Here is a 26,084-nt window from a genome sequence, read left to right as displayed (position 1 = left end):
CTGCCTCCCTGCTTCTCACTTCAGAAAAATACCAAAAAAAAAAAAAAAAAGTAAATGCCCTGGTATATGGTAATGGCAAGAAGAGATTAGTTTGGTTAGGAAAATATGTGACTGAAATTGCTGGGAAAAGACGGGGTGCTTCAAGCATTGCTACTGTTTAAATGTAGAGAGGTGAAAAAGGGTCCTTTCAGAAGAGAACATGACAAGGAGGCATGAAGGAAGAAGATGCGCAAGACTTCCCTTCATGCCCCAAAAGCTACTGGTGCAGACGGGGAGCCATGAGAATTTTTTTTTTTAATTTTTATTTTTATTTTTACAGAGACAGAATCAGAGAGAAGGATAGACAGGGACAGACAGACAGGAACGGAGAGATGAGAAGCAGTCAATCATCAGTTTCTCATTGCGCACTGTGACACCTTATTGTTCATTGATTACTTTCTCATATGTGCCTTGACCGCGGGCCTTCAGCAGACCGAGTAACCCCTTGCTGGGGCCAGCGACCTTGGGTCCAAACTGGTGAGCTTTTTGCTCAAACCAGATAAGCCCACGCTCAAGCTAGGGACCTCGAGGTCTCGAACCTGGGTCCTCAGCATCCCAGTCCGACGCTCTATCCACTGCTCCACTGCCTGGTCAGGCTCCATGAGAATTAATGGAAGCAGGTCAGCTCCTTCAGGTGTGTCAGGGCTATAAAAAATAGCATTTCTAAGGGAGATGGGAAGTGATCAGAGTTTTTTTTTTGTTTGTTTGTTTTTTTTCATTTTTTTTTCTGAAGCTGGAAACAGGGAGAGACAGTTAGACTCCCGCATGCGCCCGACTGGGATCCACCCGGCCCGCCCACCAGGGGGCGATGCTCTGCCCATCCTGGGCGTCACCATATTGCGACCAGAGCCACTCTAGCGCCTGAGGCAGAGGCCACAGAGCCATGCCCAGCGCCCGGGCCATCTCTGCTCCAATGGAGCCTTGGCTGCGGGAGGGGAAGAGAGAGACAGAGAGGAAAGCGCGGCGGAGGGGTGGAGAAGCAAATGGGCGCTTCTCCTGTGTGCCCTGGCCGGGAATCGAACCCGGGTCCTCCGCACGCTAGGCCGACGCTCTACCGCTGAGCCAACCGGCCAGGGCTGATCAGAGTTTTTAACAGAGAACAATCAATTGGATTTGAGTTTTTATAAAGTTGATGCACAAGACATAGAATTTCAGGTCAAAGGTGAAAATTCTATTCTGGTTCTGATGAAATTTATTTTATTAACTATCATACATACACATATACATATATTCCTGTTAACTATACTGCTCACAGAAATTAGGGGATATTTTATTGTTTCATATTCATTTTGAAAATATCCCCTAATTATTGTAAGCAGTATATTTGTTTACAGTATATATTTGCTAATTTATCTCCCTTACCAGATTAAGGAAAGGCAAGTGGAACATTTAATTTCAGAGAAATGGCATGTATTATAAATTGTAGCAAAATACAGGTTAAAAGAATAATTCATAGTGCTGTTGATAAATGGATTATTTAGAGAAACTTGAGTTTTAATTTTCCTGAAGTACTTATAGGAATACCAAATGACAGGCAGCCTCACCTTTTCTTTTTAACATTTATATAAAATAAAAATATGTAGTATCAGTGCATTAGCAATACCTTCTATAATTTGAATCTAACTAATTTATGGACATAGCCTGATAGTCATTTAGCTGTTCAAATTTAAGTTGAATAGGAAAAGTTGTCTTCTTTTTTTTTTTTTTTTTTAATTCACTTTTAGAGAGAAAGGAGAGAGAGAGAGACAGAAACAGGAAGAGAGAGAAGGGGGGGAGGAGAAGGAAGCATCAGTTCCCATATGTGCCCAGGGTTTCAAACCGGTGACCTCAGGGTTCTAGGTCGACTCTTTATCTACTAAGCTACCACAGGTCAGGCCGAAGATTGTCTTCTCTGCTACTCTGCTGCATAGATCAAGGCAGTTCATGAGGTAGCCCCTTTGGGAACTTCCACTGGTATTTAAATGATCTTTTATAATTTATTTTGGTATTAAACATACCTGTATTGATCCTTCTTTTGGTCATTAGCTAGCTTACTTGTATGATTTGTCAGATATATGAAAAGTTATAATAGGAAATCATAAATACTTTCAATGTTTTGATTAATGTGCCATTAAAACTTCTGCAGGGAAACTCTTGGGGAGGTCGTCTATCCTCCACTTCCAGTTTGTTTTTTTGTTTTTTGTTTTTTTTGTTTGTTTGTTTCTCACTGCCTCTCATCAGGTTTTTATTTATTCAAAATTAGCTGTCCAACGTGATTTGACCTTAATGGAAAAAAGCAAATATAAATTTATGCTGCAGGCTTCTTTTCTTCTGTGGTAGGTTTCTTCTCTGCGGGCTTCTTCTCAGCTGCTGGTTTCTTGGGAGCAGCAGCCTTTTTTCCCACCACAGGCTTCTTTTGCTTCTTCATGCCAAGAGCCTTCTTGCCTTTCTTCCCTACCACAGGCTTCTTCTTGCCTGGAACTCCCTTCTCACTTGATTTCGCTTCTAGCGCCGCTGCTGCTTTATCCAACCGGATCTTGCGGTTCTTGGCCTGGCGAAGTATGGTGTTCCGGCACATGGTCTTTGCATATGGGTTTAGATTCAACATGATTCTCAGGTTTTTCAGTGGATTCTTCTTCAGGACTCTGCAATGAATCTTCTTGCATGGTGCTCGGAGGGCTCTTTGGATCTCTGGGCTTTTCAAGATTCTGCTCAGGTCTGTATTGAGCATTTTGTGCATGGGAAGGTTGTAGTTACTCTTGAGGGAGGCAGCTTTACGCCAAGTGCCATACAGATCATCTAACTTGCAGAAAGCACTTTCAGTCCAAATGCAGAAACGGCCCACATGCCCACCAGGAGCAAGTTTCAAAATGTTCAGTTTGCTTACATTAAGCAGAGTGATTCCAGAAATGTTTCTGAAGGCTTTGATGATACCATTGTCCTCATTATAGATGATGCAAGGTCCCCTGCGCTGGATACGACGACGATTTCTCATTTTGCCCTTGCCAGCTCTCATTCGCTGAGAGGCATAGACCTTTTTTTATATCATTCCAGGCTTTAAGTTTCTTCAGAAGCAAAACAGCCTCTTTGGTTTTCTTGTAGCCCTCAACTTTATCCTCAACTACCAGGGGAAGTTCAGGAACTTCCTCAATACGGTGACCTTTAGACATGACCAATGCTGGTAAGGCTGAGGCTGCGAGGGCAGAGCAGATGGCATATCGCTTCTGTGTTGTGTTCACTCAGCGGTGCCAGTGGCGCCAAGTTTTGGTTGGTGCAAACATGCGGCCCCCACGACACATATTTCCAAAAGCACCCTGGCCAGAACGATGAGTTCCACCACCTCGAACTCCGGGGACTCGAGCCACAGCTCTGCCAGTACCCCAAGACAGCACTGGTTTGATGACCTGCCAGTTCACTGACAGCATAGGGCTGTCTATTGTTTTTGCGTAAGTTGGTGTGAACAAAGTTCACAATATCTGGTTGAATGGGAGCCTTGAACACAGCAGGCAAAGTGACATTTTTGTCAGATGACTCCCCCTTTTCGGAGTACACCGATATCAGTGGATGAGCACATGCCATAGCGTGGAGAGGAGAACGCCACACTCCTCTCCGACTGGTGGCTCCCACAGGAAAAGGCTCCAGTTTTAATCAACAAATCTGTATGGATTGACAGTTCTCATCTTCAGGGGAGTTAATGTTCCTGGATTTTTTTTTTTTTTTTTTACAGAGGCAGAGATAGACAGGGATGGAGAGAGATGAGAAGCATCAGACAGACAGGAACGGAGAGAGATGAGAAGCATCAATCATCAGTTTTTCGTTGTGCGTTGTGACTTCTTAGTTGTTCATTGATTGCTTTCTCACATGTGCCTTGACCGCGGGCCTTCAGCAGACTGAGTAACCCCCTGCTGGAGTCAGTGACCTTGGGTCCAAGCTGGTGAGCTCTTTGCTCAAGCCAGATGAGCCCGCGCTCAAGCTAGCAACTTCGGGGTCTCGAACCTGGGTCCTTCCGCATCCCAGTCTGATGCTCTATCCACTGCACCACCACCTGGTCAGGCTGTTCCTGGATTTTTTGATACTTAATATAATCTTGAGCAGGTCACTAATATCTCTGAACCTTAGTTTTCTTATTTGTGAACTGAAGCTATTAACATCTTTGACACATGGTTGTTGGAAGACAGGTATATAAATTTGAAAACTACAAAACATTGTTTAAGTACAGAATAGTATATTCTCTTTCCCCTAATTCCTTATTTCTTTCTTCATCTAGGAATACTCATATCTAATCTAATACCTTTAAAAAATTTTTTTTAATTGGTTGGTTTTTTTAAAATTTTTTTTAATTTTTATTTTTTACAGAGACAGAGAGAGAGAGAGAGAGAGAGAGAGAGGGATAGATAGGGACAGACAGGAACGAAGAGAGATGAGAAGCATCAATCATCAGTTTTTCATTGCGACATCTTAATTGTTCATTGATTGCTTTCTCATATGTGCCTTGACCGTGGGCCTTCAGCAGACCGAGTAACCCCTTGCTCGAGTCAGCGACCTTGGGTCCAAGCTGGTGAACTTTGCTCAAACCAGATGAGCCCACGCTCAAGCTGGCGACCTCGGGGTCTCAAACCTGGGTCCTCTGCATCCCAGTCCGACGCTCTATCCACTGCGCCACCACCTGGTCAGGCTAATTTAATATCTTAACAGCAATCTAAATCTTTCATAAGGTTCATTGCTTATTTTACATGGTCTTTCTTAATGTTGTTACTTACATTTTCTTTTTTTATTATTTAAAAGGAGCCAGAATAACTGGTAAGAGTGGTACTGCTTTGTGAAAGACCATTGATATTTATTATAAAAGTTTAATTTATGGCAGAATGGAAGTGTAAACATTGTTATTAAGAAGCTAACTGGCCTGACCAGGTGGTGGCGCAGTGGATAGAACGTCGGACTGGGATGCGAAAGGACCCAGGTTCGAGACCTCGAGGTCGCCAGCTTGAGCGCGGGCTCATCTGGCTTGAGCAAAGAGCTCACCAGCTTGGACCCAAGGTCGCTGGCTCCAGCAGGGGGTTACTCGGTCTGCTGAAGGCCCGTGGTCAAGGCACATGTGAGAAAGCAATCAATGAACAACTAAGAAGTCGCAACGCGCAACGAGAAACTGATGATTGATGCTTCTCATCTCTCTCCGTTCCTGTCTGTCTGTCCCTGTCTATCTCTGCCTCTGTAAAAAAAAAAAAGAAGCTAACTGGTGGTACTGTGCAGATAGATAGCTGGTTAGAGCATAGTCCTGAAGTGCAGATGTTGCCAGTTTGAACACTGGTCAGGGCACATAAAAGAACAGCTTCATGTTCCTGTCTCTCCCTTCTTCTCTCACTAAAATCAATAAATAAAAGTTTAAAAAAAAAAGAAGCCACCTGGTAGATCACATATTTAAATTTTTCTTTTACGTTTGCCCATTAATCTTTTTTTTCTCCTTTGCCAAGAGAGAGGAGGGCATTAGAGAGACAGACTCCCACATGTGCCCTCACCAGGATTCCACCTGGCAACCCCTGTCTGGTGTCCATACTCTGCCCATCTGGGGCCATGCTCCAACTGAGCTATTTTTAGTGCCTGAGGCAGAGGCCATCCTCAGTGCCCTGGGTGATGTGCTTGAACCAATCGAGCCTTGGCTGTGGGAGGGGAAGAGGGAGTGAAAGAGAAGGGGATGGGTGGGGTAGAGAAGCAGATGGTCGCTTCTCCTGGGTTCTTGACCAGGAATCGAACCCAGGACATCCACACACCAGGAGGATGCTTTATTTTTATTTTATTTATTTATTTTTAAATTTATTCATTTTTAGAGAGGAGAGAGAGAGGGAGAGAGAGAGAGACAGAGAGGGAGAAGGGGGAAGGAGCTGGAAGCATCAACTCCCATATGTGCCTTGACCAGGCAAGCCCAGGGTTTTGAACCGGCAACCTCAGTATTTCCAGGTCGACGCTTTACCCACTGCGCCACCACAGGTCAGGCAAGGCTGATGCTTTACCACTGTGCCAACCAGCCATGGCCTCATTATCCTTCACATCCCTGTCTATCATTATATTCTGCTGATTTTTACTTTTGTATTTTCTGAATCATCTACTCTTTTTCTCTAATCCTGTTGCATAGGTCCCTTAGTTTGGATGTAAGACTTTTCTTACATCCTTTTCTGTCTTTAGCCATTTCCTTTTAATTATGTTCTATATATAACCTCAGCTATACTGAATTTGTCTGTTTTTTATTTAATGTTTGTTATATGCTAACATTTACTGTGTTGGCGAAATAATTACTTTGGTATTTTTTAGAAATTTCTTAGTCTCAGTCTTAACTCAAAACCCATCATTTGAGGAAGAGAAACCATCTTTTTTTTTTTTTATAATAATTTTATTGTTATTAGAGAGAGAGAGAAGGAGAGGGAAGCATCAACTCATAGTTGCTCTTCGGATGTGCCTTGACCAGGCAAGCCCGGGGCTTCGAACCAGCAACCTCAACATTCTTGGTTGTAGCCTTTTCCACTGTACCACCACAGGTCAGGCATCCATCTTGATTTTAGTTATTGCTAATAGAATTAAATATTACTATATTTTTCCAAATTTACTAGAATACCATATATTTAGCTCTGATTGCTTGGTCTTTCTTTTTTTTTTTTTCTTTTCTTTTTTCTTTTTTCATTTTTCTGAAGCTGGAAACAGGGAGAGACAGTCTGACAGACTCCCGCATGCGCCCGACCGGGATCCACCCGGCACGCCCACCAGGGGCGACGCTCTGCCCACCAGGGGGCGATGCTCTGCCCATCCTGGGCGTCGCCATGTTGCGACCAGAGCCACTCTAGCGCCTGGAGCAGAGGCCACAGAGCAATCCCCAGCGCCCGGGCCATCTTTGCTCCAATGGAGCCTTGGCTGCGGCAGGGGAAGAGAGAGACAGAGAGGAAAGCGCGGCGGAGGGGTGGAGAAGCAAATGGGCGCTTCTCCTGTGTGCCCTGGCCGGGAATCGAACCCGGGTCCTCCGCACGCTAGGCTGACGCTCTACCGCTGAGCCAACCGGCCAGGGCCGATTGCTTGGTCTTTCATATTTAAAATTTAAAGTAAGGAGTATATATGCAATTCTGCGTAGCCAAGATGTAATTCTGCCAAGGACGCCTTTCATGACTTCTGACCACAGAGGTAGTCCTTGCATAACTGGTTTTATCTCTTATCAGCTCATCAATATGGCTAGTTTTTCTGCTCTCAGTGCCCTTAATTTATTTTACCTTGTTCACTATGGACTCCTGGTTCCCCAAATAGGTTGGATAAGTTAAGGAGTCACTTTTGTTTCCTTTATATTTAAATTATCAAAGTTTTTATTTTGTACTGGAGAGGTAAGATGAAGAACTGAAATCCAGTCAAAGCATTGACCTTCAGAACAGAAGGTTCAGAAGCACACAGTATGTACGTACCATAGCACTATGTATATGCAGGAGATGTATAGTGTGTACGAGAGAGAGAGAGAGAGAGGCACTATAAAGCAGAGAAACTTGTTTTTGGTGATGAATCATTTGGTTCAACAAGTGCATTAAATGTTTCTTAGGTTTAAGTCACTAAGAGTTACAAATGTTATAAAGACTGGTTACATCCTTACCATAAAGGTTATTACCAATTAAATTAAACAACTATAAACTAATAAACTTACTAAAAAGTTAAGACTGAAAAGCTGTAGGAGGCATTCATAAATATGAAAATGCTATGGAAGCACAAAGGCAGGAACAATTAACTTCTTAGGTTTAAAGAAGCATTCAGCAAAGAGAAAGGGGCATTTGCGCCTCAAGAAGTATGATTTTATTGGGTGGAAAAGGGAGAGAGTAGCACATAGCGGCATGAAAGTGCATGGCCCTTGTGAGGGACAGCTAACGGCTACTGGTGGTTAGAATACCAGGGCGCTGGGTGGGATCAGGTGTAGGAGGCCGGAGCAGCAGTGTGAACACTGTAGAATGCCCCAGGAGAGCTTACACTTTTTTCTGCAGACATTAGAGAATCACTGAAAAGTATGGACAAGATCACATCTGTTTTAGGAAGATAATCCTAGAATCTGTGAGGGGCTGGTTGGATTACAGAAATGAGAACAAAAACCAGACAGTCTTTCCAGAGCCCATGTGACAGATGACACTGAGTTTTTTCTGGTTCCTTTTCTTCCAGTTTATAATTTACTGTTCTTTTATCCTGTTAATTCACTATGGGAATTTAAATTTCAGGAAGGTAGTACATTGGTGTGCTTTATAATAGTAAGACTATATAGAAGTTTTATGCAATCTGAACTTTGGAATTTGAACATTTAAATAATTTCTCCTGTCGCCTGACCAGGCGGTGGCGCAGTGGATAGAGCGTCGGACTGGGATGCGGAAGACCCAGGTTTGATTCCCGGCCAGGGCACACAGGAGAAGCGCCCATCTGCTTTTCCACCCCTCCCCCTCTCCTTCCTCTCTGTCTCTCTTCCCCTCCCGCAGCCGAGGCTCCACTGGAGCAAGGATGGCCTGGGCGCTGGGGGTGGCTCCTCGGCCTCTGCCCCAGGCGCTAGAGTGGCTCTGGTCGCAACAGAGCGATGCCCGGAGGGGCAGAGCATTGCCCCCTGGTGGGCAGAGCGTCGCCCCCTGGTGGGCGTGCCGGGTGGATCCCGGTCGGGCGCATGCGGGAGTCTATCTGACTGTCTCTCCCCGTTTCCGGCTTCAGAAAAATACCAAAAAAAAAAAAAAAAAAAAAAATTGAACCCTAAAAAGCTACTGAAGGCAGAGTATTTCCTTCCTGACAGGCCTGTAATTACTCTTTGTTCTAGGTTTAATCAGTTTCAGAGGACTACAAGAACCCCAGAAATATAATGAGTTTATGCATAATTGTTTGGCTTGTTTCCCCTTTTTCTGAGACGAGAAATAAATTAAAAATGGGGATTTTATGTTTTTCTGTGGCAATGCTGTGATTTAATTGGGCTCTGTGTTGCCTGACCAGGTGGTGGCGCAGTGGATAGAACGTTGGACTGGGATGCGGAGGACCCAGGTTCGAGACCCCAAGGTCGCCAGCTTGAGCGCAGGCTCATCTGGTTTAAGCAAAGCCAAGGTTGCTGGCTTGAGCAAGGGGTTACTCAGTCTGCTGAAGCCCACGGTCAAGGCACATATGAGAAAGCAATCAATGAACAACTAAGGTGTCCAACGAAAAACTGATGATTGATGCTTCTCATCTCTCTCCGTTCCTATCTGTCTGTCCCTATCTATCCCTCTCTCTGACTCTGTCTCTGGAAAAAAAAAAAATGGGCTCTGTGTTAAGTGTTAGAGCTTTGTATTACACATTAATCAGGGGTAGGTCTGGTTCCCACTTAAACGTACTCTGTTCTGAAAAACACTTCTTCTTTAGTGTTTTCACTTAGATACCTCACAAGAATCTCAAATTTTATACATTTATTATAAAACTTGATTTCCTGCCCATGCCACCCTCCTCAAACTTGTTCTTTTCCATCTTATTAAATGATACCATCTTTCATCCAGCTGTTCATTCCAGGAACCTGGAAATTATTCTTGCTGTGTCTTTTCCTCACTTCCTCATGCAGCCCTGTTGGTTCTCTTTAGAAAATAATATTCTTCCCCTTATCCATGTTCGCTATGCTAGTCTAAACTATCAGTCAATTTCTTGATTAGATGGCTTTCAGCCTCTTAACCCCTACTTCTGTTTCCCTTTCAACATATTTTTCCCATAGCAAGCGTGATGTTTGAATGTTAATCTGATAATCTGTTTTTTCAGTGCTGTATACAATACCTAATATGTTTTGGGCACCCAGTAAATTTTGAATAGCACTCTTACTTAAATGCCCTCCATGGCTCCTTATTGCCTACTTCTAGCATTATCTCTCATAGCTCTCCTTTTTATAGAGGGAGAGTTGTGATTTTAGCTGTAATTTATAGAATGTGCATACATTGCCTGGCTTGTGGTGGCACAGTGAATAGGGTGTCAACCTGGAATGCGGAGATTGCTGGTTCGAAACCCTGGACTTGCCCAGTCAAGGCACATATGGGAAACAGTATGAATTGATGCTTCCTGCTCTTCCCTCTTTCTCTCTCTCCTCTTGCTAAAATTAATTTAAAAAATAAAAGAATGTGCATACATTGTTAGAATAGTAAGTCTTCAGCTGGCTTAAATGCTGCCAAAAAGGCACAGGAGCACAAAAGGACAGAATTGCTTGATCTCTGTGAAGTCAGGAGATCCATGGCAGCCACCTGGAACGGTGCCTGCTAGGATGCCCAGACTGTCTGATTTGGATATAGAGCTTCTGCTATATACTTCCAATACACAAACTCCTCCGGCAACTCCTATGGTCCCTTAACTTGGATGGGCAGTGGCATTCTCTGAGCTCTTCTGCTGGAGTGGATATTTAGGTGGTCGAGTATTTCCTTGGCTGTGATCACCTCATTTATAGGGAAACAGTGAGTTATCACATGTGGAAACCATGTGCTCTGCTGGAGTGGAATCTCTTTGTTGTATGTGCCTTCCAAGGGACTTGGACAAGGCTGTTTTATGGCAAAAGTGACTAACTCAAGGGTGAAAGCTAAGTAGTCAGTGTCTCAAGATGCACAATGTGGGAAGCTCATGCTAAGATATGAGATATATTAGATGCTGAAAGTAATCTTAGTTTATAAGTCTTCCTTCAGTGGCTTTCCAGCATGCTTAGAATAAAATCCAAATTCTTTATCTTGGCTTTCGACACTAAACATGATCTCACCTCATTTACCAGTCTTCCCTGGTTCTTGCACTTTCCCTCAGATATGCCAGGCCTGTCTGTCCCCAGCCCCAATCTTCATATGACTAGCTTCCTGTTATTTAGATGGTTGCTTAAAGGTACTTCCTCAGAGGCCTTCCTTACTACCCAGTAATTGTGCCACTTTAGCCTTTTTTTTTTTATCACAAGGACATTTCTCTAACAAGGATCTTATCTCCTTGAGAGCTAGTGCCTTCTCTACACTGTAAACTGTTCTATCCACAGTTTAGAGCAGGGGTACCCAAACTACGGGGCGTGGCCGCATGTGGCCCCCTGAGCCATTTATCCGGCCTCTGCTGCACTTCCAGAAGGGGCACCTCTTTCATTGGTGGTCAGTGAGAGGAGCATTGTTCCCATTGAAATACTGGTCAGTTTGTTGATTTAAATTTACTTGTTCTTTATTTTAAATATTATATTTGTTTCCGTTTTGTTTTTTTACTTTAAAATAAGATATGTGCAGTGTGCATAGGGATTTGTTCATAATTTTTTTTATAGTCAGGCCCTCCAATGGTCTGAGGGACGGTGAACCGGCCCCCTGTGTAAAAAGTTTGGGGACCCCTGGTTTAGAGCGATATCTGATACATAGTAGGCATTGACTTGAGGGGGGCTGAGAGGAGAGAGAGAGAAACGTTTGTCGATCAAATTTGTAACCTTGGTGTATTGGGATGACACTAACCAACTGAGCTACCTGGCCAGGGCTTCAGTGTACTTTTCAATTGACCTCGGATTTCTGGGACAATTGATACTGATAGTGGGCTGTTACACCGATGATACCGACTGGAATTTGGGTGGATGGTGTGGGGCAGTCCTAATTTCTTTATTTACTAGGATAGGAGGAAACAAAGGTCAAGAGCAAATAAAATTGGTAAATATTTTAGAGTAAACCTGCTTCTCTGAGTAAAATGAATAATGTTTTGTATAACCTTTATGAAATTAAAGTGATTTGAAGATGAATTAACATCTCAAATATTGAAACATTTTTTCTTTTTTTTTAGTCATTTCAGCAAAACTTAAAGAAAATAAAAAGAATTGGTTTGGACCAAGTCCTTATGTGGAAGTCACAGTAGATGGACAGTCAAAGAAGACAGAAAAATGTAACAATACGAACAGCCCCAAATGGAAGCAACCCCTTACAGTGTAGGTTTGAAAGTATTTTAAACTACAGAATAGTCTGTTTAGTGGCTGAGCAGCAATGCAGCTTTTAAAAGTTTCTCACTTGTTCTCTTTGCTTCTTCCCTCTCTCTCGTCTTTTTTTTTCTTCCTCGTTCTAGAATTCCTTCCTCTAGTCCCCTTTTTGTTTCTCTTTAGATAGTTCTGTTTTTCTAGGTTTTCCTTTTCTTTATTTTCTGTAGTTTAATTGATGATGGTATCACTGTTGCCCCTGAATAGCAGCTGGAAGAGCCCATTGTCGTGGGCCACTCTTAGCAGCTCTTTCCTTGACTTAGGGTTGAAGTACAGGGCTATTCGTAGCTCACTTTATTTTTTAATTTAATTTTAAGTTTCTTTTTAAATCTATTACAGTGCCCACACAGAACCTACACAGGGATTTTTCCTTTAAAAAAATTATACTAGGCCCTGGCCGGTTGGCTCAGCGGTAGAGCGTCGGCCTGGCATGCGGGGGACCCGGGTTCAATTCCCGGCCAGGGCACATAGGAGAAGCGCCCATTTGCTTCTCCACCCCCCCCCCTTCCTCTCTGTCTCTCTCTTCCCCTCCCGCAGCCGAGGCTCCAGTGGAGCAGAGATGGCCTGGGTGCTGGGGATGGCTCCTTGGCCTCTGCCCCAGGCGCTAGAGTGGCTCTGGTGGCAGCAGAGCAACGCCCTGGAGGGGCAGAGCATCGCCCCCTGGTGGACAGAGCATCGCCCCTGGTGGGTGTGCCGGGTGGATCCCGGTCGGGCGCATGCGGGAGTCTGTCTGACTGTCTCTCCCCGTTTCCAGCTTCAGGAAAAAAAAAAAAATTATACTATATAATCTACAACTGTTTTTATGCTAGCATACATACATGGTTATTTTTCTAGCTGAGTATATCTAGGACAGGGGTCGGGAACCTTTTTGGCTGAGAGAGCCATGAATGCCACGTATTTTAAAATGTAATTCCGTGAGAGCCATACAATACGTTTAACACTAAATACAAGTAAATGTTTGCATTTTATGTAAGACCAACACCTTTAAAGTACAATAAGTCTCTGAATTCTTTTTAATAACGTTGTTATGCTGTTGCTAACCAGTGATGAATAAAGTACTTCTTACCATTAATGCGACTTCTGGTGCTGCATGGTTTTGCTGATGACTTTGTAGTCTGAATGATATGTGGTGAGGTTAAGCTTCATGCAGGCATTGAGACTTCCATCCATTAAACATGATCGTAGGTTGGTCTTAACATTCTTTAGATGTGAGAAAGACTGCTCACATGCATACGTAGAGCCAAACATTGTCAGTACAGCAATACTCACACGCTGCAGTGTGTGGTATGTGACAGGAAGCGCGTTCCAAGTTTTGACAATCAGCTGGTCCGGTGGGTTGAAGTTTTTTCATTTCTCCCCACTTGTGTTTGCTCACCAGCTCTGCTTGCTATTGTGCAGGTCTTTCCAAATCTTCATTCAGTGACTTGAACTTATTCACCCACATGTCTGAGGCCTTCAGGTCAGCAGCTTGTAGCTCAAAATCTCTGACAGAGACACTGGGGAATGTAACTCAGGTCAGCGCTGTCCACTGCACACTCGTGTGGATGGGTGATGAACTTAAAAAGACAAGTGCACTCACGAAATTCTCCAAAGCGCACTTTGAATGACTGCAGATTAGATGTGAAGCCCGCTAGCTGCTGGAGATCAAGATGTTGAGCAGGGTCACTTGCTGTGCATGCATCTTTAAACTCTCCCAGTTTTTCAAAGTGTAGTAAACGACCTGTTTCAATGTCAGCGTTGAAGAGTTCCAGCTTGTTTTTCAAATGCAAACACTGCTTGTTGAAGGGATAAAACTGTATTTTCAACGCCTTTCATTTTTACATTGAGCTGGTTCAGATGTTCAGTCATGTCCACGAGATAGTAGAACTTCAGGAGCCACTTAGTGTTAGCTAACTCAGGAAGCTCGATGTTTTTCATTTCAAGAAAAGTCCGGATTTTGCTCAGACAAGTTACGAAACGGCGGAGCACCTTCCCTCTTGAAAACCAACGACACTGCTGTGCAGAAGCAGACCAGGATAATTATTCCCAACTTCATCCAGCAGCATTTTAAACTGGCGATCAGTTAAGCTCGGGCAATAATAAAGTTGACCACCCGAATGACCAGCGACATCACCTCACCAAGCTGCTTGCCACACATCTGAGCACAGAGCGCCTCCTGATGTAGGATGCAGTGAAAACTTAGGATGGGTCTTTTTTCATGTTCACGAGGAAGCGCTACAAATCCTGTTTTTCTCCACCATGCACGGAGCACCATCAGTACACACCGAAATAAGTTTATCCATCAGTAGATTTTTTCTTTAGCGAACTCAGTGAAAGACTTGAATAAACCCTCCCCTCTCTCTCATAGGCAGAACAGCAAGACTTTCCTCATGTAGTGTGTCACCGACAGCATACTTTGCAATCATGCTGAACTGGGATAAATGACTTACGTCCGTTGACTCATCCAAAGCAAGAGAAAAGAATGGTGCTGCATTTATGTCCTTCACTTGTGTTGCCTCAGTTTGATTTGCCATCATGATGGTACGATCGTGAACAGTTCTTGCCGACAGAGGCATGTTTTTTATTCATTTGATTATCTTGTCTTGATCCGAAAAGTTGTCAAAAAGTTCACTGGCAACATCAAGCATGGATATTTTGGCATACTCCCCATCTGTGAATAGCTGTCCGTTTCTCACAATTGCTAAAGCACCAGCAAAGCTAGCCAAATTCCAGTCACCTGGTTGGGTCTAAACACGGAGTTGCTGCTGACTAGCTTGCACTCTGCACAGTAGCTCTTGACATGCTTTCTTCCTGCTGTCCCCTGCTGGATATTTCGATGCAAATGTAATATGGCATGTGTCGAAGTGCCACTTTATATTTGACCGTTTTATTGGTGCAATTTTATCATTAATATTAGACACACTGCAGAACCTGCTCTCTCCACAAAGGTGAATTCCTCTGTCCATTCCTGCTGAAATGTACAATACTCCTCATCCTTTTTTCTTTTAGCCATCTTTTTCATCAAAAGGGTTTCTTCAACTAGCTAGCTGACTACTTGATTAAAAGGAAAGAAGTTTACTTTCTGATCTCACAATGACCCGTGTACCTTACGCATTATCCAATAAAAATTTGGTGTTGTCCCAGAGGATAGCTGTGATTGGCTCCAGCCACCCACAACCATGAACATGAGGGGTAGGAAATGAATGGATTGTAATACATGAGAATGTTTTATATTTTTAACATTTTTTTTATTTAAGATTTGTCTGTGAGCCAGATGCAGCCATCAAAAGAGCCACATCTGGCTCATGAGCCATAAGTTCCCAACTCCTGATCTAAGATGTACTTAATGTGGATGGACTATCACTTATTTTACTAGCTTCCTGTTGATCAGTTGGTTTCTAATGTTGTGCTCTTAGTTACAATATATATCTATGTGCATATATCTATATGTTGATGTTCTCTCTAATATGAATTCATAGAAGTAGGATATAGCTCAATTTCAGTACTTACTGATAAAGCCCCAAATGTTGGTATTGAATACTCATTGAAGGAAATGATAGGTTAATTTAAATTTTTTACTAAAATAAGAGAAAAGGCATGATTTATCAACAAAGGGATTTTAAAATTATAGAGCGTATTTAGTTTGGGGCCTGAATATATATAAAAGTACTGGAAAGCCCTGCGGTAATACGAAATGACCACTGTTCTAGATATTATAAATTGTAATTAAAATGATTTGTGCAAAGGTGTCTGCTAATTCAAACTGAATTACCCAGGGCAGGTGATGAGGACGCCCCTTTACTTAGTGCCCCAGGATAATTCTCAATTAGTGGAACTACAATGTTTCCGTACTTGCAACATTGAGAAAATCCTTTCTTGCCACGGTGAAATCAATTAGTTTCTAACTTAAAGTTTAAGGACTGACAGTGTTCACATTTAATATTCATGTCACCAGAGGAATGCTCAAAAATTAAAGTTTCTCCGTTTGAAACTTTTAATCCTTTTTGCTTTTCGGTCAGCATTACTCTTTCGTTTTTTTTGTTTGTTTGTTTTTGGGTTTTTTTGTATTTTTCTGAAGCTGGAAACGGGGAGAGACAGTCAGACAGACTCCCGCATGCGCCCGACCGGGATCCACCCGGCACGCCCACCAGGGGGCGATGCTCTGCCCACCAGGGGGCGACGCTCTGCCCACCAGGGGGCGATGCTCTGCCCCTCCGGGGCGTCGCTCTGCCGTGACCAGAGCCTAGTCACTCTAGTGCCTGGGGCAGAGGCCAAGGAACCATCCCCAGCGCCCGGGCCATCTTTGCTCCAATGGAGTCTTGGCTGCGGGAGGGGAAGAGAGAGACATAGAGGAAGGAAGGGGGGGGTGGAGAAGCAAATGGGCGCTTCTCCTATGTGCCCTGGCCAGGAATCGAACCCGGGTCCCCCCGCACGCCAGGCCGACGCTCTACTGCTGAGCCAACCGGCCAGGGCCACTCTGTCGTTTTTTTGCATTTCTTTCCTGCCTTTGTTCAAGGGACTTATTTTGTCGAGACAGGCTTTTTGTCTTGCATCTGAGGCAAGCCTTGTTTCTCTATGCTCATCAGTCTCATTTTGCTGAGAAAGACGCATTTGCTCTGCGACTGAAGCAAGCCTTGTCTTTCTCTGCTCAGTGGTTTCTTTTTGTCGAGAAAGCGGTTTTTGTCCAGCTTTAGCTCCTTTCTCTCCTCTTCAGTGCTGTATTTTCTAGGAGGCATTCTTAAAAGAAATTACGTTAAGACGTAGTTTTTATGTAAAACAGATGATTGCCAATGCAAACAAATGTTCACCTTCCCCCTGACACACTCAATTTGCGTTCAGCCGTGGCAACCTCACCCCATTGGCTAGTACAGTTACGCAAGCAACCAATAAGCTATCGGCGACAGACACTTAAGCCGCATATAATAAAGATATTTCAAATGTAATTAAATTATCACATATCAGATATACCCAACTTACTTTCATTTCCTAACATTTGGAGTTCTTGGTATTTATTTTTTTCCTCAGAGAAATAAACCACTGACTAAAAAAATGTTTTACTTTTAAGTGGCCAGATGAGATACTTTTGAAATAAGCTCTTTATATGATATGTGCTTATGTGGATAGTGTACATTCCTAATAAGTAACAAAACAAATTGGATATATCTATATTATTGTTTAACATGGATTTTTGAAGGTCTGAGGCATCTTAATGTACTTCATGATGATTTAAAGCAAATGAGTGAAAGTCAAGAATGTACTGAAGATCATCTTGAGGCCTATTTGCAAAGTATCGTAATGCTCCTTATCTGTATTCCATTGTTTCTTAGACTTGCTTTTTTATTAGTGGCTCATTATAGATTGAATCTAAATCAAACAATATGTGAGTAAAAATATTTTAAAAATCAAATGAAATCCATAAAACTTCTTAGCCTCCATAATGACTAGCGATGTTCAACAGAATAGTAGACTGAATGCTTGTCCACTTTCTACAAACTGTTGTCTATGCTTACCAGACACACACTTTTATACTCTTTTGTGTGTGTGTGTGTGTGTGTGTGTGTGTGTGTGTGTGTGTATTTTTCTGAAGCTGGAATCGGGGAGGCAGTCAGACAGACTCCCGCATGCGCCCGACGGGATCCACCCGGCATGCCCACCAGGGGGCGATGCTCTGCCCATCCGGGGCGTCGCTCTGTCGCGACCAGAGCCACTCTAGTGCCTGGGGCAGAGGCCAAGGAGCCATCCCCAGTGCCCGGGCCATCTTTTGCTCCAATGGAGCCTCGGCTGCAGGAGGGGAAAAGAGAGACAGAGAGGAAGGAGAGGGAGAGGGGTGGGGAAGCAGATGGGCACCTCTCCTGTGTGCCCTGGCCGGGAATCAAACCCGGGACTTCCACACGCCGGGCCGACGCTCTACCACTGGGCCAACCGGCCAGGGCCTACTTTTACACTCTTATGCTGATAGTGACATGAACTACTTTGTGGTTAAGAATTTAACAAAAAAGAAACTCTTCTTGCAGTCCCATATGGTAGTGCTGTTTTGGAGCCCAGATGTTTGAGGGAACGTATAGTTCATGTTCTTCTCCTGAATTTTTAATTTGCAGCAGATTGACTTGTGATTTTAACATGGCTCTCATTGTTTTGTAGCTGACTTTTCAGGCTTCTCTCTAGGGTTGAATTGAAATAATTTAGATAAGACTGTATTTGACATTATACTTTATTCTCTCTCTAATTAAAGTAAAATTAAATGTCAGCTCTTTATTCCATCTTCGTTATGATTTCCCAGATGACTAATAGAGAATTGTTTTCTTACCATATACTGTATGTTATCCTGAAAGTAATATTTGAGAATTTTGAAGAGAAGGAATACATTGTACCTCCTCCTCACCACCAAAAATGTGAGAGGCATTGTTACGTTGAAAATTTTTTGGTTTGTTCAAAATACCTGTTAACTATTAAAATGATGGTGGAAGTATGGTGAAGGATTACAGTTATAGGTGGACTTTTTTTTTTTTGTATTTTTCTGAAGCTGGAAATGGGGAGAGACAGTCAGACAGACTCCCGCATGTGCCCGACCGGGATCCACCCGGCACGCCCACCAGGGGCGACGCTCTGCCCACCAGGGGGCGATGCTCTGCCCCTCTGGGGCGTCACTCTGTCGCAACCAGAGCCACTCTAGCGCCTGGGGCAGAGGCCAAGGAGCCATCCCCAGCGCTCGGGCCATTTTTGCTTCAATGGAGCCTTGGCTGCGGGAGGGGAAGAGAGAGACAGAGAGGAAGGAGGGGGGGTGGAGAAGCAAATGGGCACTTCTCCTATGTGCCCTGGCCAGGAATCGAACCCGGGTCCCCCCGCACACCAGGCCGACGCTCTATCGCTGAGCCAACCGGCCAGGGCCTATAGGTGGACTTCTAAGGAAGACAGTGTTTCTCCCCAAAATTTGATCATGTTTTAGACCGAATGAGGTATAGAGTAATTAAAAGATTCCAAAAATTTGTCTTTATAGCGTTGAATGATAGGACTGTGGCAGATTGTCTAGTGTTTGTTTTTCTAATTGCTGACTATAAAATAATTTGAATACAATTTATTGCAAAAACTATTATAGATAATATTCGTTATTGGCATTTATCATGAGTATATATTTGTCAGTTGTCCTGTACACTTTGCTTCTAGTAGTACAAAACTTGAGGTTTCATAATATAATCCTCAAATCGTTATGTAGCTGACAGAGGAACCTTTTTTTTCCTTTTTAGTGAATTTATTTTTATGCTAGTCAATAAAATTACACAGTTTTCTGGTGCACAGTTCTACAACACGTCATCTATACACTGTATTTGTGAGTTCACCACCCCAAGTCGAGCCTGTGTGCGACACCATTTATCCCCTCATACCATCCTTGAACCCCTCCTCCTCCTCTCCCCTGGCATTCACCACACTGTGGTTTGTGTCCATGAGTTTTCTCTCTTTTTTTCTTTTTGCTCAGTCCTCTCTCCCAGCTCCACCTACTTCAGCTGTCGGCCTGTTCAATATGTCTATTAGTCTGTCTCTCCTTTGCTTGTTAATCTTGTTCATTAGATTCCATATACGAGTGAAATCATATGGTGCTTGTCTTTCTCTAACTGGCTTATTTCAAACTGAGCATAATGCTCTCTAGTTTTATCCATGCTGTCACACAGGGTAAGATTTCCTTCTTTTTTTTTACAGCTGAGTAGTATTCCATTGTGTAAATGTACTACTACTTTTTAACCTACTCATTTGTTGATGGACACTTGGGCTGTTTCCAGATCTTGGATATCTTAAATAACACTATAGTGAACATAGGGGTGCATACATTCTTTCAAATAAGTGTTTCGGGTTTCTTTGGGCAAACTCTGAGTTATAAGGCAGTTTTATTTTTAAATTTTTGAGGTAACTCCATACTGCTGTCCACAGTGGCTGCACCAATCTACATTTCTACCAGAAGGACATTGAGGGTTCCCTTTTCTCTACATCCTTGCTAACACGTTTTGTTGGTTGATTTATTAATGGTAGCCATTCTTACAGGTGTGAGATGATACCTCATCATTGTTTTTATTTTATTTTTTTTGTATTTTTCTGAAGTTGGAAATGGGGAGGCAGTCAGACTCCTGCATGCGCCCAACCGGGATCCACCCAGCATGCCCACCAGGGGGCGATGCTCTGCCCATCTGGGGCGTCGCTCTGTTGCGACCAGAGCCATTCTAGTGCCTGAGGCAGAGGCCATGGAGCCATCCTCAGCACCCAGGTCAACTTTGCTCCAATGGAGCCTCGGCTGTGGGAGGGGAAGAGAGAGACAGAGAGGAAGGAGAGGGGGAGGGGTGGAGAAGCAGATGGGCGCTTCTCCTGTGTGCCCTGGCCGGGAATCGAACCTGGGACTCCTGCACGCCAGGCTGACGCTCTACCACTGAGCCAACCAGCCAGGGCCACCTAATTATTGTTTTAATTTACATTACTCTGATGATTAGTCTGTTGGCCACTGAAGAACTTTTTAACATAAATCTTAATGATAGGACTTTGGATTACAGTCTACCACTGACTGGCTATGTAATGTTAGGCAGTTTGCTTAACCTGATTATCAATTTCTGTACCTGAAGATGGGGGTGCTAAGTAATCTCAAGCTCAGCACACTACCTGACATAAAATAAGGGAGAGGTGGAGAGGCAGAGACAGACTCCTGCATGTGCTCGACTGATGGGGATCCACCTGGCAAGCCCCCTACCAGGTGATGCTTTGCCTGTCCAGGCCACTGCCCTGTTGGTCAGCAACCGAGCTATTATAGCACCTGAGGCGAGGCCATGGAACCATCCTCAGCACCTGGGGCCACTTAAACTCATAGCTGTGGGAGGGGAAGAAAGGGGGCTGTGGAGAAGCAGATGATTGCTTTTCCTGTGTGCCCTGACTGGGAATTGAACCCAGGACTTCCACACACCAGGCTGACACTCTATTGCTAAGCCAGCTCTCTAGGATCTTTCTTTGAGAGAGAGAGAGAGGGGTGGGAGAGAGCAAGTGAGAAGCATCAACTTGTAGTTGCTTTACTTTAGTTAATTGACTGCTTCTTCTATGTTCCTTGATGAGCGGGAAGTAGGGTGGAGTGGGGCTCAAGCCGAGCCAGTGACCCCTTGCCCAAGCCAATGACCTTGGGATTGTGTGGATGATCCCATACTCAAGCTGACAACCTCAAGGTTTCAAACCAGGGACCTCAGCATTCCAGTTCGACACTATATCCACTGTGCCACCACCAGTCAGGCTATAAATTTACATTTTTATACCAAAATAGAACTAGTATTCTAACAGTTTGTGGCATGATAAGCGGTTTTGCTTTTGTTAATGATGCATGAATGAAGTTGCCACTGTGGTTCAGTCCTAAGGGAAAATGATCATATGCAAGCTTATAGTATTCAGATATTTTTCATAAGATTATGAATATAGGCAGTATTTGTTGTACAGTAAACTATGAGGGGTGTAGTAAGATTTGGACTTTACATTAAAACAATTGTAATTTATGTAGCATTCCATTGTGATATAATGAAAATTTTATTTCACCTTCCTTCATTTTTAGTATCGTCACCCCTGTGAGTAAATTACGTTTTCGTGTATGGAGTCACCAGACACTGAAATCTGATGTTTTGTTGGGAACTGCTGTCTTAGATATCTACGAAACATTAAAGTCAAACAATATGAAACGTATGTATATTAAAGTAATAGAAATTGTGCTCAGTTTTTTTTCCTACAGGAAATTCATATGCCAACCATACAGAATGATTGTGTTCAGTATTTATTTTTAAGTTTACTTGGTTATATATTAACAGGTGGAAGAATTTCAAACTATTTAAAGCATTCTGAGTAACCTGGTTTGACCATTCATTTTGAAGCCAGTATTCATTTAGTAAATAGATATTTATCGAAGTACTACATACTCAGTTATGGAAAACTATGAACTATAGAGCAGAGATAAAGGAAAAAATAATCCTAATTCAGAGAGACTAATATGAATATAATTTTTTGACAGATTTTCTTTTCTAAATGTTTATTTTAAAATTTTCCTCATTTGAGATGGTTTTTATTTATATAAGGTAGGGCATAAGTAGGTTTACAGTTGTTCATATGGAAAATAATAAAACAATTGATAAATAATAATACAAGAATAAACTCTGTTTCATGTACTCAAAATTGTAAACCTACTTTTGCCCCACACCATCTAAAATATATATATATATACTTGAAACATGAACATGCTTGTTGTTTTTTTCTGAAGCTGGAAACGGGGAGAGACAGTCAGACAGACTCCCACATGCGCCCTACCGGGATCCACCTGGCACGCCCACCAGGGGCGATGCTCTGCCCACCAGGGGGCGATGCTCTGCCCCTCCGGGGCGTCACTCTGTTGCTACCAGAGCCACTCTAGCGCCTGGGGCAGAGGCCAAGGAGCCATTGCCAGCGCCCGGGCCATCTTTGCTCCAATGGAGTCTCGGCTGCGGGAGGGGAAGAGAGAGACAGAGAGGAAGGAGAGGGGAAGGGGTGGAGAAGCAGATGGGCGCTTCTGTGTGCCCTGGCCGGGAATCGAACCCGGGACTTCTGCATGCCAGGCCGACGCTCTACCACTGAGCCAACTGGCCAGGGCCAACATGCTTGTTTTGATTAATATATTATGATTTTAAAATAGATATTTTCTACTTTTTGACTATCTAAAACATCCAAGAATTTTATTTCTCATTTAGAACTTATGAGATTAAATCCATTCTTAAGTGATATATTTTCTGTCAATATAATAATCTTGATTGTCCTGCTGGCTCATTTTATACAAGGATGGAATATATATAGTAAACGAGATGGTCAAGCTATTTAGCATTTTACATTATGAATATTAAGTATTAGCAAATTTTGTTCTATTTAAAAAATTTTTTTGGTGTCATAAGACCTGACTGGAACCTTGGGTGAAGGTGTTAAAAACAATTTACATACACATAAATTTTTTTTTTTCTCACATTGTTTTTAACAGTTCAGATGACTTTAGGGAAAAAAGTGAACAGTATGTAGTTTTTTTGTTACACAAGATTTTTAACAGTTAAGATGATTTAAAGAAAAAGAAAATGACTGTTTCTTTCTGTAATTTATTCTCTTCCAGTTGAGGAAGTAGTTGTGACTTTACAGCTTGTAGGGGACAAAGAGCCAACAGAGACAGTAGGAGACTTGTCAGTTTGTCTTGATGGGCTGCAGTTAGAATCTGAAGTTGTTACCAATGGTGAAACTACATGTTCAGAAAGTAAGTAATCATTTTTTCTATAGGGTCTTTAATAATTTCTTGCACGTTAGCCACACTAGAATGCTGTATGTCATTTTTACTATTTTCACATTAAAGAAGTTATTTCCTTTTTAAAAAGAGACATTGATCATTTTAAACATTATTTCCCTTTTAGTGCATTGTTTTGAATAAAACTTTTTTTTTAAAGTGAGAGGAGGGCAGACAGAGAGACACTCCCAGATGTGCTTCGACCCAGAATCCACCGTTACAAGCCCCTTCCTGGCCTTGCCTTACTGGCAATGCTCTGCCTGTCTAGGGCTGTTGCTCTGCAGTTGAGCTATTTTTTAGCACCTGAGGTGGAGCCTCCCTGGGGCATGCACTGAGGGAAAGGGGGGGAGGAGGGGAGGAATGGGGGAGTAGCAGATGGTCGCTTCTCCTGTGTGCCCTGACCTGGAATTGAACCAGGACACCACACACCCTGTGGACTCTCTACCACTGAGCCAACCGGCCAGGGCCAATAGCTACTGTTTTTGTTTTTGTTTTGGAATGCTTATGTGAGATGCAATGTTGGTGTGTTTACATGTATACTCATTTGACCATCACAACTTCCTTAAGGCATTATGTTTCCTTTTCTTTCCACATACTTAAAACTTAGCAAATGTAATTACATCTTGAGTTACTTGTGAGCACAAACAAGACCCAGTTCTGGGTGGTAGGAACTGCATGTGTATTTTTCTTTGATTGGTTCCATTTCTGTAACTTGAGCTATAAGCCAGAAATGAAAATTATAAAGTTCACTAAAATTGGATTTCTAGCACCTGGGAATTGTTTGAATGGATTAGAACTGAATACGAGGGGTGGGCATAGCTTTTGTATTTTAATTTTTTTTTTTTTTTTTTTTTTGAAGCTGGAAACGAGGAGAGTCAGTCAGACAGACTCCCGCATGTGCCCGACCGGGATACACCCGGCACGCCCACCAGGGGCGATGCTCTGCCCACCAGGGGGCGATGCTCTGCCCCCCCGGGGCGTCGCTCTGCCGCGTCCAGAGCCACTCTAGCGCCTGGGGCAGAGGCCAAGGAGCCATCCCCAGTGCCCGGGCCATCTTTGCTCCAATGGAGCCTTGGGTGCAGGAGGGGAAGAGAGAGACAGAGAGGAAGGAGGGGTGGGGGATGGAGAAGCAAATAGGTGCTTCTCCTATGTGCCCTGGCTGGGAATCGAACCCGGGTCCCCCGCACGCCAGGCCAACGCTCTACCGCTGAGCCAGCCGGCCAGGGCCTTAATGCTTTTTCCACTGTGCCCCCATAGGTCCATTTATTGCTTCTTCAAATATGCTTTTTTTTTTTTTACAGAGACAGAGAGAGAGTCAGAGAGAGGGATAGACAAGGACAGACAGACAGGAATGGAGAGATGAAAAGCATCAATCATTAGTTTTTCATTGCGCGTTGCAACACCTTAGTTGTTCATTGATTGCTTTCTCATATGTGCCTTGACCATGGGCCTATCAGCAGACCGAGTAACCCCTTGCTCGAGCCAGTGACCTTGGGGTCCAAGCTAGTGAGCTTTTTGCTCAAACCAGATGAGCCCACGGTCAAGCTGGCCACCTCGGGGTCTTGAACCTGGGTGGTCCTTCTGCATCCCAGTCTGACGCTCTATCCACTGTGCCACCACCTGGTCAGACAAATATGCTTTTTTATTGTGATTCTTTTAATTAAGGTAAAAATTTATATAACATACAGTTAACCTTATAATGTACACAAATCAGTGGCATTTAGTGAATTAACAATGATAGGTATCTACCACTCCTCTCTAATTTCAAAACTTTTATCACCCCGTGGGGAAAGCATTGCCTATTACTCCCTATTCTCTCCTCTCCCCCATCCCCTGGTAATCACTAATTTGCTTTTTTGTCTCTGGATTTGCCTATTATGGATATATGATGGAAAGGAATTATATAGTACCTGACCTTTTGTGTCTGGATTCTTTTACTTAGCATATTGTTTTTGAGCTTTATCCAAATCAAAGCATGTATCAGTATACATCCTTTTTGTAGTTGAATAATATTCCATTGTCTTTGTATATATGTGCGCATGCCACAATTTATTTATCAATTCATCCACTGATGGAAAGTTGTCTTATTTCCACATTTTGGCTATTAATGACTTATAAATGATGCTGCTATAATCATTTATGTACAAGTTTCTTTGTTCGTGTTTTCATTTCTCTTGGATACATACCTAGGAGTGGAATTGCTGATGCTTATTTTTGACAGTTTCTTGCTTCTTGCTTGATAATTTTCTTTTTCTTTTAAGATTTTATTTACTGATTTTACAGAGAGAGGAGGGGAGGGAAGCGAGAAGTATGAACTTATCATTGCTTCATTTGAGTTGTGCATTGCTTGCTTGTTGTATGTGCCTTGACCAGGCAAGCCCAGGGTTTCAGACTGGTGACCTCAGTGTTCCAGATTGCTGCTCTATCCACTGCACCACCACAGGCCAGGCTCTTACTTGATAATTTTCTTTTGATGTGTAGATTTTTTACATTCTCTATTTGAAAATTCCAGTGTTAGAAATCTTTGGAGTAATATAGTGATAATTTCACCATTTAAAATTATGGCTGCATTCATAAGGGGCTGTTGTTTTTTAACTAAATTGACCCAGACTATTAAACTTGAATTTTTATTTCTGCATTTTATAGTTTTTCCATCTGTTTTTGTGGCAGTGTGCCTACCTCTAGCAGCCTTCTTTTAATGTTTTATAGTATACAGGCCCTTACTGAATCCTAGGAATATTTCCCATGAGTAAAATTTGAAGAAAGTGTGCATATTGTGACATTTATTTTGGTTTCTTTAAGACCTATTCATGCCCTGACTGGGTAGCTCAG

The 26,084-nt window shown here is 43.0% G+C and overlaps 1 protein-coding gene and 1 pseudogene across 3 annotated transcripts in view; one reads left to right on the top strand and one right to left on the bottom strand.

Annotated features, from left to right (window-relative positions):
• Nucleotides 1–26,084, top strand: part of ITCH (itchy E3 ubiquitin protein ligase) — a 103,338-nt gene that overhangs the window by 29,795 nt on the left and 47,459 nt on the right. For 2 of the 3 annotated variants that reach the window (XM_066237935.1, XM_066237934.1), the window contains exons 4-6: nucleotides 11,788–11,929; nucleotides 21,522–21,646; nucleotides 23,088–23,225. In XM_066237935.1, the coding sequence (XP_066094032.1) occupies nucleotides 11,788–11,929; nucleotides 21,522–21,646; nucleotides 23,088–23,225 (405 nt within the window). The remainder of the gene's footprint in view (nucleotides 1–11,787; nucleotides 11,930–21,521; nucleotides 21,647–23,087; nucleotides 23,226–26,084) is intronic. The other variant, XM_066237936.1, reaches the window with a different exon arrangement.
• LOC136308954 (large ribosomal subunit protein uL4 pseudogene) lies at nucleotides 2,269–3,639 on the bottom strand (annotated as a pseudogene).

The sequence above is a fragment of the Saccopteryx bilineata genome, chromosome 6 (assembly GCF_036850765.1).
Source record: "Saccopteryx bilineata isolate mSacBil1 chromosome 6, mSacBil1_pri_phased_curated, whole genome shotgun sequence".
NCBI classification, from domain to species: domain Eukaryota; kingdom Metazoa; phylum Chordata; class Mammalia; order Chiroptera; family Emballonuridae; genus Saccopteryx; species Saccopteryx bilineata.
Note: the sequence above shows the minus strand (reverse complement) of the source record. Positions and strands in the feature narration are given on the sequence as shown.